The 16,275-nt window shown below is 39.9% G+C and overlaps 1 protein-coding gene across 2 annotated transcripts in view; it reads left to right on the top strand.

The window, feature by feature from the left end:
- The window catches only part of LOC134577841 (opioid-binding protein/cell adhesion molecule homolog), a 538,010-nt gene that overhangs the window by 514,917 nt on the left and 6,818 nt on the right, over window positions 1-16,275 (top strand). For both annotated transcript variants that reach the window (XM_063436738.1, XM_063436739.1), the window contains exons 4-6: window positions 881-1,006; window positions 9,705-9,839; window positions 10,446-10,566. In XM_063436738.1, coding sequence (XP_063292808.1) covers window positions 881-1,006; window positions 9,705-9,839; window positions 10,446-10,566 — 382 coding nt within the window. The remainder of the gene's footprint in view (window positions 1-880; window positions 1,007-9,704; window positions 9,840-10,445; window positions 10,567-16,275) is intronic.

Raw genomic sequence — 16,275 nt, 5'->3', positions numbered from 1 at the left:
AATTAAGTGTCTATTTATTGCATAAAGGAAATTCTTTATCAGGAGCCAAGGAGTGATGGCGCCTGGAGGAACACAATGCTTTGTGTTTTACAGCTGTGACTAAGACCAGATAAGAGTGATGGTAGAACAGATATCTCCTTGTTTGATATGCAAGTTAATAGACACTAGGATTTGCATTCGTGTGATGAAAGTAGCTCAGGAAACGGTGCAGGAATTAACAAGAAGTGGGATATGCTCGAGAACATTCAGATATACAGATGTGTTGTCTGGACAGACTACATGATGCTTTTGGCTTATTCTGCTGACAATTAGCAAATCCTGTGACAAACGGATAGAGCAAACAAAGAAGCTGTCAGGGTACACTAATGTGCCCAACACGCAGAACTTAAGTAACAAATTAAGAAAGCCCTAAGACGCATTACCAGCCGGATTTAACATATAAAAGGAAAAAATACAAGAAAGGCTGAGGTTAAGAATACAGATATTGCTTAAACAGTATGTAAGCCAAAGGTCAAGGAATGTAGAAGTCAGTGTTAGTCAGGAGCCACAAAACAAGAAACAATACCAGGAACGCGCTCTCGGATAACCAGAATGGAAACCACGATAGGGCACAGAATCTTGAAGTTTTCCACTCCAAGAACTAAACTTCATTAAAAGAAATGGAATCCACAGATACTGTCAGATTGTAAATACATAGACAATTAGATGGTTGGATTAGGTCTTGTTTGCACCCTTACTGAACATAAACCATTTGTGATCCCACAGTGCCTTGTGTGAGTCTGTTAGGAACGCAAACCACTTCTATAGTTTGTCTAAAATTATTTGTCCAAATATTAAATTGTCTAAATATATCTCATTTTTCCTTTTTTTTCCTTTCCAGTTCCTCCCAAGATTTTAAATATCTCATCGGATGTGACTGTAAACGAGGGAAGTACTGTTGACCTTCAATGTCTGGCCATTGGCCGACCCGAGCCAACCGTGACATGGAAACATTTGTCTGGGAAAAGTAAGTACTCTGCGAGAGAGACCAAGAGGTGACTACATCCCATCGTTTCAGAAAATTTCATATAAAAAAACTGATTGAATATATGCGTTTTCATAAATAATGAGTTTGTATATTCATGATAAAGAAATTATGGGCATTTTACTCCTTGTTATAACCCCTTCATGACAGATGATCTGCAATAAAACGTATGAGATCATTGTATTTACCTAAACCTGTATCCAAGGGGATACAAATCGGAAGGTGTGATATCTCTACCTCCTACATTGCAAAGAACAGATACATTGAACCCCAACTTGCTATGTGTTTGTTACAGCACTGGTTCTAGCTTGGTGCCTTGTATATGATCTACAAGAGAGAGGCTTTTTGTAAATAAGTGTAGGATTCACCTTGTTGATTATCACAGAGCTATGTGTGTGCTATCTTCATAAAAAGGTGCTGCTGTGTGATTTTCAATGCCGATGGGAAGCTGGTTAGGGGAGTACATCTCCCCCGGAGTCTGTTCCAGGGTAGTGAATATATCCCCGATGGCTCTGCCAGTGGGAAAGAGATGTAATGGGTTGATTTGAGCTTGCATCGTGTGAAGATTCACAAACACCTCTCTCTATTCTCCCTTGGTGGTAGGTTTTAATTGGAGCATAATATTTAATCTTGGTAATTATGCCAGGCACCTTCACAGCAAGGTCAGCTAACAAGGGATAGAGCACAGAGCAGGGATTGTCATTACAACTAAAGAACAGCTAATTCCATCTCAGAAACAAGTCTTTCCTTTGGCTGTGTGACTCCAAGACAGCTACCCAAATCCCTTATCTCGGTTGGCACAAGGACCCCATCCTGCTGGAGAAACATTAGTCATGTATTTTCTTGTTCCGAGACCTTGAACACATTGTTTAGGGTCAATTCCACCCATTCCTTTTCTTTCAACTCTTCCACAGTGAAAGATTTCAGCAGATCCTAAATATCTAAATGTCTCCTAAAACCGAAATTAAAAATGTCAAGCTCTTTGAATCTAGTCGAATGTTAAAGAATGTGTATGATCCATAGTGACCAGGCATGATGGACTTAGAAAATAAACCATGCAGGTTGTGTAAAAAAAAAAAAAATGACTCTAAGCGGATTCCAAGCCTCTGCTTTCTGTCTCCGATCTGCTGCTTAATTAGCTCTTCTAAACCCTGCGCACATTTAAATAAAAGTCTCATTTTACCCAACCTGAGAAGGACATGCACATTTGCATATTAAGTGTAAGATCTAATTAAAACCCTACACAGTTCTACTTCCCTGTTCCTTTCTATGCAAGTTCCCCTGAGCTGCTGGCATTAGAAAAAACTGCGTCTGCTGTCCCCATTCTGTCATTTTCTAAAGTCGTGGAGAGAGCGAGGATACGAAAGCAAGATTGGGACGCAAGGTGGCAGAGCTGGAGTAACAGAGGCAAAAGTATTGAGGGAAAGAATTCTAAAATTGAGGGGAGCAGGGGGGCAAAAAAAAACAGCTGAGGAGCAAGAGGTTTGAAAAAGCATAAAAAGTCTAATCCTTTTTATTGCCAGAGGGATCTGCAACATATTGCAGCGTAATGTCGAACAAACCTCTCTGAAAATATCACGGGATGTGGAGAAACCGACAGCGAGGATATAAAAATCAAAGAGGCGTGAAGATCTCTGGTTGCAAAGGAAGAAGCCGAGAAAAGGGAGAGAAGTTGTTAAATAAGAAATAAAGAATAACTAAAAACAAAGGTGGTGTTGAAAGGCGAGAGAGGGGGAGAAGAGTGGGAAAAAAACATTTCCCTGAAAACAAATGAGTGAACAATGCGAGAAAGATGCAGGAAGCATACATAACCAAACGTGAATCGCAAGGGAATTTAAAATGAAGGGAGAGGACAGGGAGAGCGAGAGACATGTTGAATGAAACCGTGGTTGGTAATAGGCCCAGGGATAGGAACCAGGCACAGGATTAAATGCCATATAAAATAAGTGCCAGTGACAGGCAGGAGATCTCTGGTAAACGGGAGTACATCTTATGGCCTTGTGCAAGACTCCTCCGTGGAATGAACTTGCTATTTATATGCAGATAATTGTTCAAGGGATGCATTCCCAGCTCAGCATCCGCTGCTCCATGGGGGCTGTGAATCACTACAGAGCGCCAAAGAAACCGTGAAAACCTTCGCACCTTCTCTGCTGCCATCTCCAATGCATTATTTAGAATGACAGGGAGGTGTTTGATGTCAAAATAACAGACTGAAGGCTCTCATATTCTCACAGACTAAGGCAGCACACAAGGCCTCAGTTGTATCTTTTACAGGCTGTGAACGGATGAGTGGAGTGGCAGTCGTTCTCAGTATAATAAATATTCTGTGCCAACGCCAATTGAATGACCTGGTGATATTTTATCGCAGCACCCTACGTAGGATTGCCCTGTGTACATGAATAAACCGTTACACGTAGAGTAGTGAAATTTAATAAAATCTACCTGATTTAGGGACTGATGTGATGGCACACACTAATCTCCGATTTAGGGCCCCTGCCAACAGCCCTGGACTAGACAGGATTATGCTCTAAATTCAAAAATTAAATCCAAGTGGAAAAATTGAGACAAAAAAGCTGATCTGGAAAACCTCTACAATTCAGTTATACTCCCTGCCTTTTCCACCATTTTTTCATTCAGATTTAATTTCTAAAAATAAAAGTTTAGTGAATAACCCTAAAAGACTGCATCCCATATTGTGTGTGTGTGTGTGTAACGTGCACACTGGCTGTGTGTATTGTGTGCGTGCAGGTTGTGCTGTGTGTATAGTGTGCGTGCAGGTTGTAATGTGTGTATAGTGTGCGTGCAGGTTGTAATGTGTGTATAGTGTGCGTGCAGGTTGTAATGTGTGTATAGTGTGCGTGCAGGTTGTAATGTGTGTATAGTGTGCGTGCAGGTTGTAATGTGTGTATAGTGTGCGTGCAGGTTGTAATGTGTGTATAGTGTGGTAGCAGGTTGTAATGTGTGTATAGTGTGGTAGCAGGTTGTAATGTGTGTATAGTGTGGTAGCAGGTTGTAATGTGTGTATAGTGTGGTAGCAGGTTGTAATGTGTGTATAGTGTGGTAGCAGGTTGTAATGTGTGTATAGTGTGCGTGCAGGTTGTAATGTGCGTGCAGGTTGAAATGTGTGTGTAATGTGCGTGCAGGTTGAAATGTGTGTATAGTGTGCGTGCAGGTTGAAATGTGTGTATAGTGTGCGTGCAGGTTGAAATGTGTGTATTGTGCACATGCAGGTTGTAATGTGTGTAATCTTCCTGTGTGTATTGTGTGTGTGCAGGTTGTAATGTGTGTATTGTCTGCGTGCAGGTTGTAATGTGTGTAAGCTTCCTGTGTGTATTGTGTGTGGTGTGGACCAGCTTCCTGCAATCCCCATGATGCTCATCAACCATTAGTCCTATATCCTCATTGTAATGTGTGTATAGTGTGGTAGCAGGTTGTAATGTGTGTATAGTGTGCGTGCAGGTTGTAATGTGCGTGCAGGTTGAAATGTGTGTGTAATGTGCGTGCAGGTTGTAATGTGCGTGCAGGTTGAAATGTGTGTATAGTGTGCATGCAGGTTGAAATGTGTGTATTGTGCACATGCAGGTTGTAATGTGTGTAAGCTTCCTGTGTGTATTGTGTGCGTGCAGGTTGTAATGTGTGTAAGCTTCCTGTGTGTATTGTGTGTGTGCAGGTTGTAATGTGTTTAAGCTTCCTGTGTGTATTGTGTGCGTGCAGGTTGTAATGTGTGTAAGCTTCCTGTGTGTATTGTGTGTGTGCAGGTTGTAATGTGTGTATTGTCTGCGTGCAGGTTGTAATGTGTGTAAGCTTCCTGTGTGTATTGTGTGTGGTGTGGACCAGCTTCCCGCAATCCCCATGATGCTCATCAACCATTAGTCCTATATCCTCATCTATGTTAAGGAAACAGCGATGGCTGAATATGATATTGTGTTGGAGTGTGTTTTCTATAGTAGAATGGTGCTAAAGGTTTCCATTAGTATAGAGGTAAATCACTGTGTGTATTGTGTGCGTGCAGGTTGTAATACACGCACCTGTGTGTATTGTGTGTGTGCAGGTTGTAATGTGTGTGTAAGCTTCCTGTGTGTATTGTGTGTGCAGGTTGTAATGTGTGTATTGTGTGTGTGCAGGTTGTAATATGTGTAAGCTTCCTGTGTGTATTGTGTGCGTGCAGGTTGTAATGTGTGTATTGTGTGTGTGCAGGTTGTAATGTGTGTGTAAACTTCCTTTGTGTATGTGTGTGTGTGTATTGTGTGCTTGCAGGTTGTAATGTGTGTAAGCTTCCTGTATGTATTGTGTGCATGCAGGTTGTAATGTGTGTAAGCTTCCTGTATGTATTGTGTGCGTGCAGGTTGTAATGTGTGTATTGTGTGCGTGCAGGTTGCAATGTGTGTAAGCTTCCTGTGTGTATTGTGTGCGTGCAGGTTGCAATGTGTGTAAGCTTCCTGTGTGTATTGTGTGCGTGCAGGTTGTAATGTGTGTAAGCTTCATGTGTGTATTGTGTGCATGCAGGTTTTGTAGTGTTTGTAAGCTTCCTGTGTGTATTGTGTGTGTGCAAGTTGTAATGTGTGTATTGTGTGCGTGCATGTTGTAATGTATGTGTGTAAGCTTCCTGTGTGTATTGTGTGCGTGCAGGTTGTAATGTGTGTAAGCAGGTTGTAATGTGTGTAAGCTTCCTGTAAGTATTGTGTGCATGCAGGTTGTAATGTGTGTGTGCAGGTTGTAATGTGTGTAAGCTTCCTGTGTGTATTGTGTGCGTGCAGGTTGTAATGTGTGTAAGCTTCATGTGTGTATTGTGTGTGTGCAGGTTGTAATGTGTGTAAGCTTCCTGTAAGTATTGTGTGCATGCAGGTTGTAATGTGTGTGTGCAGGTTGTAATGTGTGTAAGCTTCCTGTGTGTATTGTGTGCGTGCAGGTTGTAATGTGTGTAAGCTTCATGTGTGTATTGTGTGTGTGCAGGTTGTAATGTGTGTAAGCTTCCTGTGTGTATTGTGTGCGTGCAGGTTGTATTGTGTGTATTGTGTGTGTGCAGGTTGTAATGTGTGTAAGCTTCCTGTGTGTATTGTGTGTGTGCAGGTTGTAATGTGTGTAAGCTTCCTGTGTGTATTGTGTGTGTGCAGGTTGTAATGTGTGTATTGTGTGCATGCAGGTTGTAATGTGTGTATTGTGTGCGTGCAGGTTGTAATGTGTGTAAGCTTCCTGTGTGTATTGTGTGCGTGCAGGTTGTATTGTGTGTATTGTGTGTGTGTGCAGGTTGTAATGTGTGTAAGCTTCCTGTGTGTATTGTGTGTGTGCAGGTTGTAATGTGTGTAAGCTTCCTGTGTGTATTGTGTGTGTGCAAGCTTCCTGTGTGTATTGTGTGTGGTGTGGACCAGCTTCCCACAATCTCCATGATGCTCATCAACCATTAGTCCTATATCCTCATCTAACTATGTTAAGGAAACAGCGATGGCTGAATATGATATTGTGTTGGAGTGTGTTTTCTATAGTAGAATGGTGCTAAAGGTTTCCATTAGTATAGAGGTAAATCACATAATTTAATCAAAGTATCAAAGAGAGGGGGAGATACAGAGCTCACTCAAATGGCAGAAGGTTGTTAATTGGATACCCTAACAATCCAAGGGAAAACAATCGGTAGAAAACAAGAAAAAACAGGTTTGCGCCAAGTATAAACCAAAATAAGTATGGATGGATGTGTGTGTATTATAAAATATATAATAAAACCAAATAGTGCTAAACAAGGGTCTTTTTACTATAAGCCTTTGAGAAGGTGATGCTTTAGTGTAGTTCAGTCTAAAGTCCTCCTTGGGGATCAAATACATTTGGTTTTGATTGAGGACAGGAGTTCTGTTTTTGGCATCACATGTAAAATATAAGCAGAGAAGAAAAACCAATAGTGCCACCCAGTATGTTCAATATCTCAATGTGAAGAAAAGGAATGCACTCACAATGATAGAGCATCCAATCAGCTCTTAGATAAGGCTCTGAGTGGTGTAATCCCCACTCAGTGGAAGCGGAATGAAAAAAAAAAGAATAAAAACAGGATATAGTGCTCACGGTTTCAAACCAATAAAACTGTGTGAAAAAAGTATGACAATTACTCACAATTTTAAGAGCACCTTATGCTCAATGAGATCAGGTGATGAGGTGAGGTAGATGTTGTGATGGTCCCTGGCGATAATAAAATAAATGCAGGACAAAAAATAAAATAAATATAACATTTTGAGGGTAAAAACAATATGTATTGTAATATACCACACAAAATGAAATAAAGGCAAATTAAAAAGTCCTTCTGAATATTCACAGCCGGTTTCGCACTTGGGCTTTCTTGAGTGATCAATAAACACTTTTTGGGGCAATGCTAGTATGCTATGTATCGGTGAAGTTTGTCAATGTGATCCAGCACGCAGAATAACATGACACCTAGGACTAAGGATAACATATAACCGGACCTTAGAATGGCCGAACTTAACGTATCCAAGAATAGTCAGAATACTGGCTGAGGTCAGGGATCCAGAATCAGACACAGGGAAAGCTAAAAGTCAAGGATTCCAGAAACCAGGGAAGTGAAGCAAAGACAGTGAAAATACCAGAAATACAACGATCAGGAACACTCTTGGATAACCAGCTAAGGAAAATCACGACAGGGCACTGATCAAAAGGTAAAAAAATCACAAACATACCCTTTTTGGAGCAGACGCAAATCCTATAAACTAAATTCAACTAATAAATGTACTAATTGAACTAAATAAACTGCAGTTTGTATACAGCATACATATATATTCATTATAACCAGAAACTTTGAATTGGATGATGAATTCCCGAATTAACAGCTTAAGATTGCTGGCATTTTAAATGCATTGTTCTCAACTCTGTCTGTCACTTTCCTAAATCCTACATTATTTATGAAGTATGCAGCTCAGAAAAATAAACCCATGTAATTGTGTTTACAGATTAAAATAGTATGAGAAATTCACTTTTATCTGTATACCAGCAGGGGCTGCCATCTTGACAAATTGTCACAGGATCTGCAAGTATGTCCCTTGCCTTTACATGAATCTGTCCTTTTAAAGGGAACAGATTCCTTCACGCAGCCATAGCAGGTCGGGATAAAGGAAGGGAAACTGGAAGAGGAAGGGGGATATTTTTTTTTTTTTTAATGTACTTGTCCAAGTGACTAAAGCAGTAGCCCAGTTAGTTGTCTGTCATGACGATCTACCTTATCCTGACACACAAGATAATTGTTGATTTGGCACCAGCCAAGAGCCCCTTTAGGGTTTTTCACTAAATTATGTTTTTTCAGAAATTAAATCCAAATGGAAAAAAGCTGGTCTAAAAAAATTCTCCAACTCAGTTGCCCCTGGTTTTTCATTTAGATTTAATTTTTGACTATTTTGAATTTAGTAAATAACCCTGAATGTCTCACCATCCGTGCCCCTCCCTCCCACTTACTTAGTGAGGTGTACTGCCTGTGTGTGTGTCTCATCCCCCTCTCCCCCTCTCCCCTGCATTCCACTCTGCATGATATGATGGTATGATCAGTGGTATTCCAGACGGGGTTAAAACCCCTGGTAGTCTAGTGGTGTGGGTAGTGGCGTGTGGTTTGCTGAACACAGTAATTGCTCCCTCGCAGCCCTGGCACTCAGTGAGTCCGAGTGCAGGCTGGGAATCTCAGATGTTGCATGCTGACTCCCTGCTGTCCCTACCTGTCCTGGCACTGATCCCCCAAAGTTGGCCAAAAAGTGAGCAGATATGAAATAAACATTAAATATGAGCAACTATATCCACAGATAGAATTTGTATAGTGAGGAAAAATAGGGTGAAACGTCTTCATTCCTGACTTTCTCAGAGAAGTCCCGAAGATCTCCAAATTGAATCTGAATAGAAAGAAACACAACAAATAAACACTGGGTGAACAACATATCCAAAAATCACCCAGATCAGAGCAGGGGCTCAAAAGTTTCATGGAAGTCTCTTTTTGACCGTCCGCAAGCATGGCTTCATGCCCAAAACAGTCCAGGGAATTAGGGCCAGCGGTCGGTCTCTCTTTATGGAGTACAAAAGTACTTGCATTACATGAATGGAGCCTTTTAAAGTGTATTGGGCAAGATATATTGCAGGGCCCATAGTCACAGGGCAGGAGGCAAGCAAACAGGCCCCTCCAAAAACTAGTGGCGAGGTCACTTTTGCCACCCCCATCTTAAAAAAAAATAAAAAAATTTGTGAAGTGATTAATATTTTTTATTTCATACCAATACAGGCTAAATTCCAAATATGTTCATATATTTTTCATTAAAAATAAATATATTGAAAGGAGAGGTGCAGGAGTGGTTGTTGCAGATTGTTGGTTTTAACAGAAGAAAGCCTGCATTGATTAGTGTAACACTTTGTAATGAACTTTCTGAGCTGTTACCATCTATTCTAACCTTTCGTCGAATCACTTAGTAAAGTGAGAGACTGCAAATGAGTTTGACATTTCCACTTGCTGTTTGTGTGTAGCGGTTCGGCTGTTTCTTGGTATCATTGTTTCCTACATGTGGCCAGCTCATTTTATGCCCTGTGTTCTAATGTGTCTCCCAGGCTCCAGGGTTGATTTGGAAGCTATATGCAATAGTAAACTTTGTCTGTTCGTTAATGCACAGACCTGAATAGCCATGTCACAGGTGTAATGGGCGCTTTCTTTCAGCTCACAGAGTGGTCAGTGATGATGAATATCTGGAAATTACCCGGATTTCCAAGGAGCAGTCGGGAGAGTATGAATGCAGTGCTGCCAACGATGTATCGATGCCAGATGTCCGTAGGGTTAAAGTCACCGTTAATTGTAAGTGAGCCGATGAATTGCATTTTTGGAAATAAAGTACAGATTCCCAGTTGGTGCCAACCTGCCAGTCCTTTATCCTTTTGGCACAATAATGGAATTTGTAATCTAACCTCGGGATTCTAAATGGTGGATGCACTAAATACAGAATGGCAGAGAATTTCTTTTTCTACATTTCGGCAACAAATTACTGATTTGAAAGCATTTTCCAACTCTTTTAAAATCACAGCTGCAATGTTTCAGCCTAAATTTAGCATACGTTTCCTCCTGCCCTCTCCTCTGCCGTTACCGCACACCCCTCACCTCTCACACTAGTCTACTTTCTGGTTAATTTTGCTCTTCAAAACTTTCCATCCACCACAACTCTTACAAGTGTTGCTCTTTGTCCATTTGAATCGTTGGGGGGTATGTAATGAATTCAGACAACAATTCTGATTATTTCTGGGGCTGTCTTGGTATAAAGGACAACCTCCTCTCTGAGACAATGTGTTCTCAGCATGTTTGGCAGCTTGTTTTGATATTTACCTGCTAACTCTGTCTATCATTTGTGAACATAACCCACCCATACCGTATTAAACCAACACTTGCAATTCATGTTGCTCCTCTTAGATCCTCCATATATCTCTGATACGAGGAACACAGGGGCATCGGTTGGGCAGAAGGGCACTTTATTCTGCTCTGCGCTGGCTGTGCCGTTTGCAGAATTCCAGTGGTATAAGGAAGACACCAGGTATGAGTTTACTATAATATGTAATGTCTGTGATAATATGGAATTATGTGTTCCATTTAATTATTAGAACTAATTGCTTTCTCTGAGAACGTGCAGAGAACCAGACTTAATAAATTTCTACGGTGGGTCCAGCCGGCTCCCGCACATCAATAATATTGGTTCGAAGTCTAATTGTGTTCTATGACATCCCAAGGATGCAATAAGCCTGCCAGAGTAAACGCTTTTATACGGTGGCTTTTTATAATCGGCATCCTGATTTCATATTCTTCTCTGCTTTTTCCAATATTCTTTAATCCCAGTTTTAAGAGAATAGTGAAGGTCACGTATGAATAGATGTCACGCAGGCTCTCACACACAATGACTCCTACTTAATACTCCAAAATTATTCAAATATATCTCGGGAAAAAATGTAATAAATAAACTCACTAATCAGCCTTTGTGAATAAAGCCATGGATTTCAGCCACTTCCAAAAATGATTTATTTATCCACAGCGTGTGGATTTACACGGCCAGTAAAGTAATTCTTTATATCTATTGTACAATACATGTTCCATCCCCCATTTTAATATTAAAGTGAAGGCTGCAGGTACAGTGAAGGTGTTTCCAGATAGTTTAAAAGCCATTATATTTGGGCAGGGACAGTTTTTCCATAATCTTGCTGTCATGCCCAGAAATCTGGAAAAGGTGCAAAATAAAATTGTCCTTTGGAAAAGGTACTGCTAAAACGTGAAATGGTTTAAATATGTGTATTGATAAATAGTATTGTTATAGTATTGTTTGCAAATGTTCAGTCATAGGCACGTTTCCAGGGAATGTACAGGAAAAGTCAAAGGGCATTTCTAGAACATCAAGCTAATTAAAACGTTACTTTTATTGTTCCTTTAAATCCAAAGTCATCGTGACAAAAAACACATGAAAAAACAAACAAATTGTTCCAAAATAACAGCCAGGAAAAAGATGGATACAAAATCGGTTATGTATCTGTAGCACACGTAATATATAGTTTGGACTGTGGTAGATTCTTGTCCTGAAAATAAGTGATACAGTGTACACTAGTGACCTTGTTTCTGGCATGATGACTTTACTTTTAACGTAACAGTAAACGTTAATGTTTTAATTTGATTGGTAACCACTTCTAGGACTTATTCCTTTGTTGTTCTTTTTTCGTTACAGGGGTTACCCCCATTTTATAGTTAATTAAGCTCGAAGATTGGCTCCATCTGCTTTGCCCCATACGTTTCAGTTTTTGGTTAAAACGCATTTCTACTTTGAAAAAAGTTTCACTTGCAATTCCACACCTGACCACTGGGGGATATTTACAGAAATCTGACACCAGGTCACCAGGCAGCATTTCTAAGATTACTGGATCCATTCTGTTCTATCACTATTAAATTGGATGTCTGTGCATTGCTAACGTATGAGCTCTACCAGAGGAAGCTGTTGGAAGTTCTTGTTCCAATGCTTTGAAATCTAAAATAAAGTGTGCGTTTTATATCTAGGTGATGGGCCAATAGGTCTTAATCGACCGTGAAACTCTTTTTCAAGTAGCAGTGATTTAGGTTAAAAAAAAAAAATACTCAAGGCCACCAATCTAATATGTACCCGCTTCTTTATAGAAACTGTCCTCACAATTTCATATTTTGCCTCAAAAAGGAAAAAACAAAACAAAAAAAATAATATTCAGGGACATCATTTTTATAACAACTTCTTCTTTATCCAAGGATAAATCTGACTGACATTTTGGGGTCAATAAGGAATGTTTTCCTCGTTTGTTGCAAAATTTTAAGCGCTTAAAACTGTTTTTTTTTGCCTTCTTTTGGATCAACAGCAAAAGCAGATTTAAGAAAGGATTAACTTGGTGGACCCATGTCACTATGCAACTATTGTACCCATTCCTCCAAACTAGAATTCCCCTTATACAGCTGCACCATGTATTCAAGATGGGCTCTGATTCATTTAGAAAAAGGCTAAATTATATTTTCTAGTAAGCCACGGTTTCATTATATATACAGCAAAACCTTACTGGCCCTTGCAGTCACTGACTGACATTACATATTATTACTCCATTTCCTAAAATACTCCAAAATACTTTTTATCTTCGATAATTCTTTTTGCTGCATTTTGTGCCAAACTTCCCCCATCTATATAAAGACTCACTCTTTACAGTATACATCAACCATTACATACCCCAAATGTCGCACCTTCTACATTTTGGCTAATTTTCCATTTTATTTTTTATTACTGTTAGAACATTAATGTTTTGGACACTGAAACAGTGTGATCTGTAGACGACAGCTTTATTTATAAAAAAAAAACAAAAACAAACAAAGATTAGAGAGATTCCCTGCTCTGGTGTGTTTGTCTATGTTTTGGGGAAATTTCCCTGAACATAGACCTGCACTGGTGCGCATGCTCTGTATCTCATTCTCACTTACAGACCAATTCATTTTATGACCGAGTTGTAAGAACACAACCCGATCGGTAAGTGAGGAGCGTCAGTAGTAAGAACATCCCTCCCTGTTTGTAATTTCTCTGACTGCAGCCAGATTGTGAATTAATGCAGGTTAATCGGTGCTGTTGGGGCTGAGACTGTGTACACACATTTGATGAGGAAGTGTTTCTGGCATGATGGGAGAGGCTAAGGACGACGGCTTATGATGCAGCATTCCCAAAAATATTTATTTTTGGGGACATAAATGGTTTATACTTTGGTACACGTGACAAAGTGTAATTTTTCCTAATATTTCTTGTTTCTGATATTTTTGCCTCAGTTTGGTATTCTTTAATTAAAGTTGAATGCAAAGCGACAGCTGTTGGAGAGCAGCAATTTGTGTGTTTAAAGTTTGGAAGAGCCATCTTGGTTCAGGAGTGTTAGGAGAGGGAGATATATCCACGAATGATAGGTAGATATTGCCCCTATGTTGGTACGGATGGAATCCGGATATCAGTTACCGGAAGGAAGCAATTTATACACAAGCTCAGATACCAAATGGATACGTTTTGTCTCTTTCCCAATGGAACCCTGTAAAATATAACCCCAGTGTTTCTGAAGCTTCTTTTACCGTGTTTTACGTCCCATTAAGGTCAAATGTGGATAACCTTTACTTGAATTACTTGGTTTGCCTAGTATAATGTGTTAGAATTACTATACAGCAAGCTTAGAGATGGCAATATGGCACCTCGCTCTCCTGTGTATTCACAGATAATATTTTATTATAACATTCATAATATATTTTAGATCAGAGCAGCATGTAATGATTAGTTTTCAAATCATATATTTTTGCCAACCTTGTTACAATGCAATACTACACTGTGCTTAGCTTTGATTGAATAACTGCTAGAAATCTACACTCAAGAGCTGCCAATACGATTGTTGTACATTCTAAATGCTGAGCTGTCTGTATCTACATTCTACTTCTCTCTGTGCATTCTATATACTGTGCTCTGTCTCTGTATGCCATAACTCCTCCCCTCTCTGTACATTCTAAATGCTGAGCTGTCTTTATCTACATTCTACTTCTCTCTGTGCATTCTATATACTGTGCTCTCTCTGTATGCTATAACCCCTCCCCTCTCAGTGCATTCTATATATTGTGCTCCGTCTCTGTATGCCATAACTCCTCTCCTCTCTGTACATTCCAAATGCTGAGCTGTCTGTATCTACATTCTACTTCTCTGTGCATTCTATATACTGTGCTCTGTCTCTGTATGTTATAACCCCTCTCTGTGCATTTTAAATACTGAGATGTATTTATCAACATTCTACTTCTCTCTGTGCATTCTATATACTGTGCTCTGTCTGTGTATGCTATAACTCCTCCCCTCTCTGTACATTCCAAATGCTGAGCTGTCTGTATCTACATTCTACTTCTCTCTGTGCATTCTATATACTGTGCTCTGTCTCTATATGCTATAACTCTTCCCCTCTCTGTACATTCTAAATACTGAGCTGTCTATCTACATTCTACTTCTCTGTGCATTCTATATACTGTGCTATGCCTGTGTATGCTATAACTCCTCCCCTCTCTGTACATTCTAAATGCTGAGCTGTCTGTATCTACATTCTACTTCTCTCTGTGCATTCTATATACTGTGCTCTGTATCTGTATGCCATAACTCCTCCCCTCTCTGTACATTCTAAATACTGAGCTGTCTGTATCTTCATTCTACTTCTCTCTGTGCATTCTATGCTCTGTCTCTGTATGCCATAACTCCTCCCCTCTCTGTACTTTCTAAATACTGAGCTGTCTGTATCTACATTCTACTTCTCTCTGTGCATTCTATATACTATGCTCTGTCTCTGTATGCTATAACTCCTCCCCTCTCTGTGCATTCTATATACTGTGCTCTGTATCTGTATGCTATAACTCCTCCCCTCTCTGTGCATTCTATATACTGTGCTATGTCTCTATATGCTATAACCCCTCCCCTTTCTGTGCATTCTATATACTGTGCTCTGTCTCTGTATGCTATAACTCCTCCCCCTCTGTACATTCTAAATGCTGAGCTGTCTGTATCTACATTCTACTTCTCACTGTGCATTCTATATACTGTGCTCTGTCTCTGTATGCTATAACTCCACCCCTCTCTGTACATTCTAAATACGGAGCTGTTTGTATCTACATTCTACTTATCTCTGTGCATTCTATATACTGTGCTCTGTCTGTATGCTATAACTCCACCCCTCTCTGTACATTCTAAATGCTGAGCTGTCTCTATCTACATTCTACTTCTCTCTGTGCATTCTATATACTATGCTCCGTATCTGTATGCTATAACCCCTCCCCTCTCTGTACATTCTAAATTTTAAGTGGTCTGTATCTACATTTCACTTCTCTCTGTGCATTCTATATACTGTGCTCTGTATCTGTATGCTATAACTCCTCCCCTCTCTGTACATTCTAAATGCTGAGCTGTCTATCTACATTCTACTTCTCTCTGTGCATTCTATATACTGTGCTCTGATTCTGTATGCTATAACTCCACCCCTCTCTGTGCATTCTATATACTGTGCTCTGTCTGTGAATGCTATAGCCCCTCCCCTCTCTGTGCATTTTAAATACTGAGCTGTCTGTATCTACATTCTACTTCTCTCTGTGCATTCTATATACTGGGCTCTGTATCTGTATGCTATAACCCCTCCCCTCTCTGTACATTCTAAATTTTAAGTGGTCTGTATCTACATTTCACTTCTTTCTGTGCATTCTATATACTGTGCTCTGTCTCTGTATGCTATAACTCCTCCCCTCTCTGTACATTCTAAATGCCAGGCGGTCTGTATCTACATACTGTTAGATCAGAAGAACCTGACCATATTTTGTTCCTCTACTGTGCTCTGTATCCAAAAGCCTACAAATCTCTGTATATTGTAAATTAATTCCATAACCACATGAATACAAACAAATAAGTAATTTAGTGCTGACTGGATTAAACTTGTATAGAAGATATTTACTGGTTATGGTCACATAAACCAATTGCGCTCTTGTCCATATCTAGACTTCTACCAAATTGATGGTTAACTTAAGCAGCTATCGCTCTGGGAACACAGTTCATTTTTGACTGGTCAACAAAAATAATTAAAGAGGCACTTTCATGGGTACATCAGTTTTTTATTTTATTTTTTTAATCCCCCTCCCTAATTGCCCCCCTAGACACCCCCAAATGCCCATACTCTCCCCCCCCCCCCCCCCCCCCATATTACCTATTTTT

Source organism: Pelobates fuscus, chromosome 11 (assembly GCF_036172605.1).
Source record: "Pelobates fuscus isolate aPelFus1 chromosome 11, aPelFus1.pri, whole genome shotgun sequence".
Lineage (NCBI taxonomy): Eukaryota > Metazoa > Chordata > Amphibia > Anura > Pelobatidae > Pelobates > Pelobates fuscus.
Note: the sequence above shows the minus strand (reverse complement) of the source record. Positions and strands in the feature narration are given on the sequence as shown.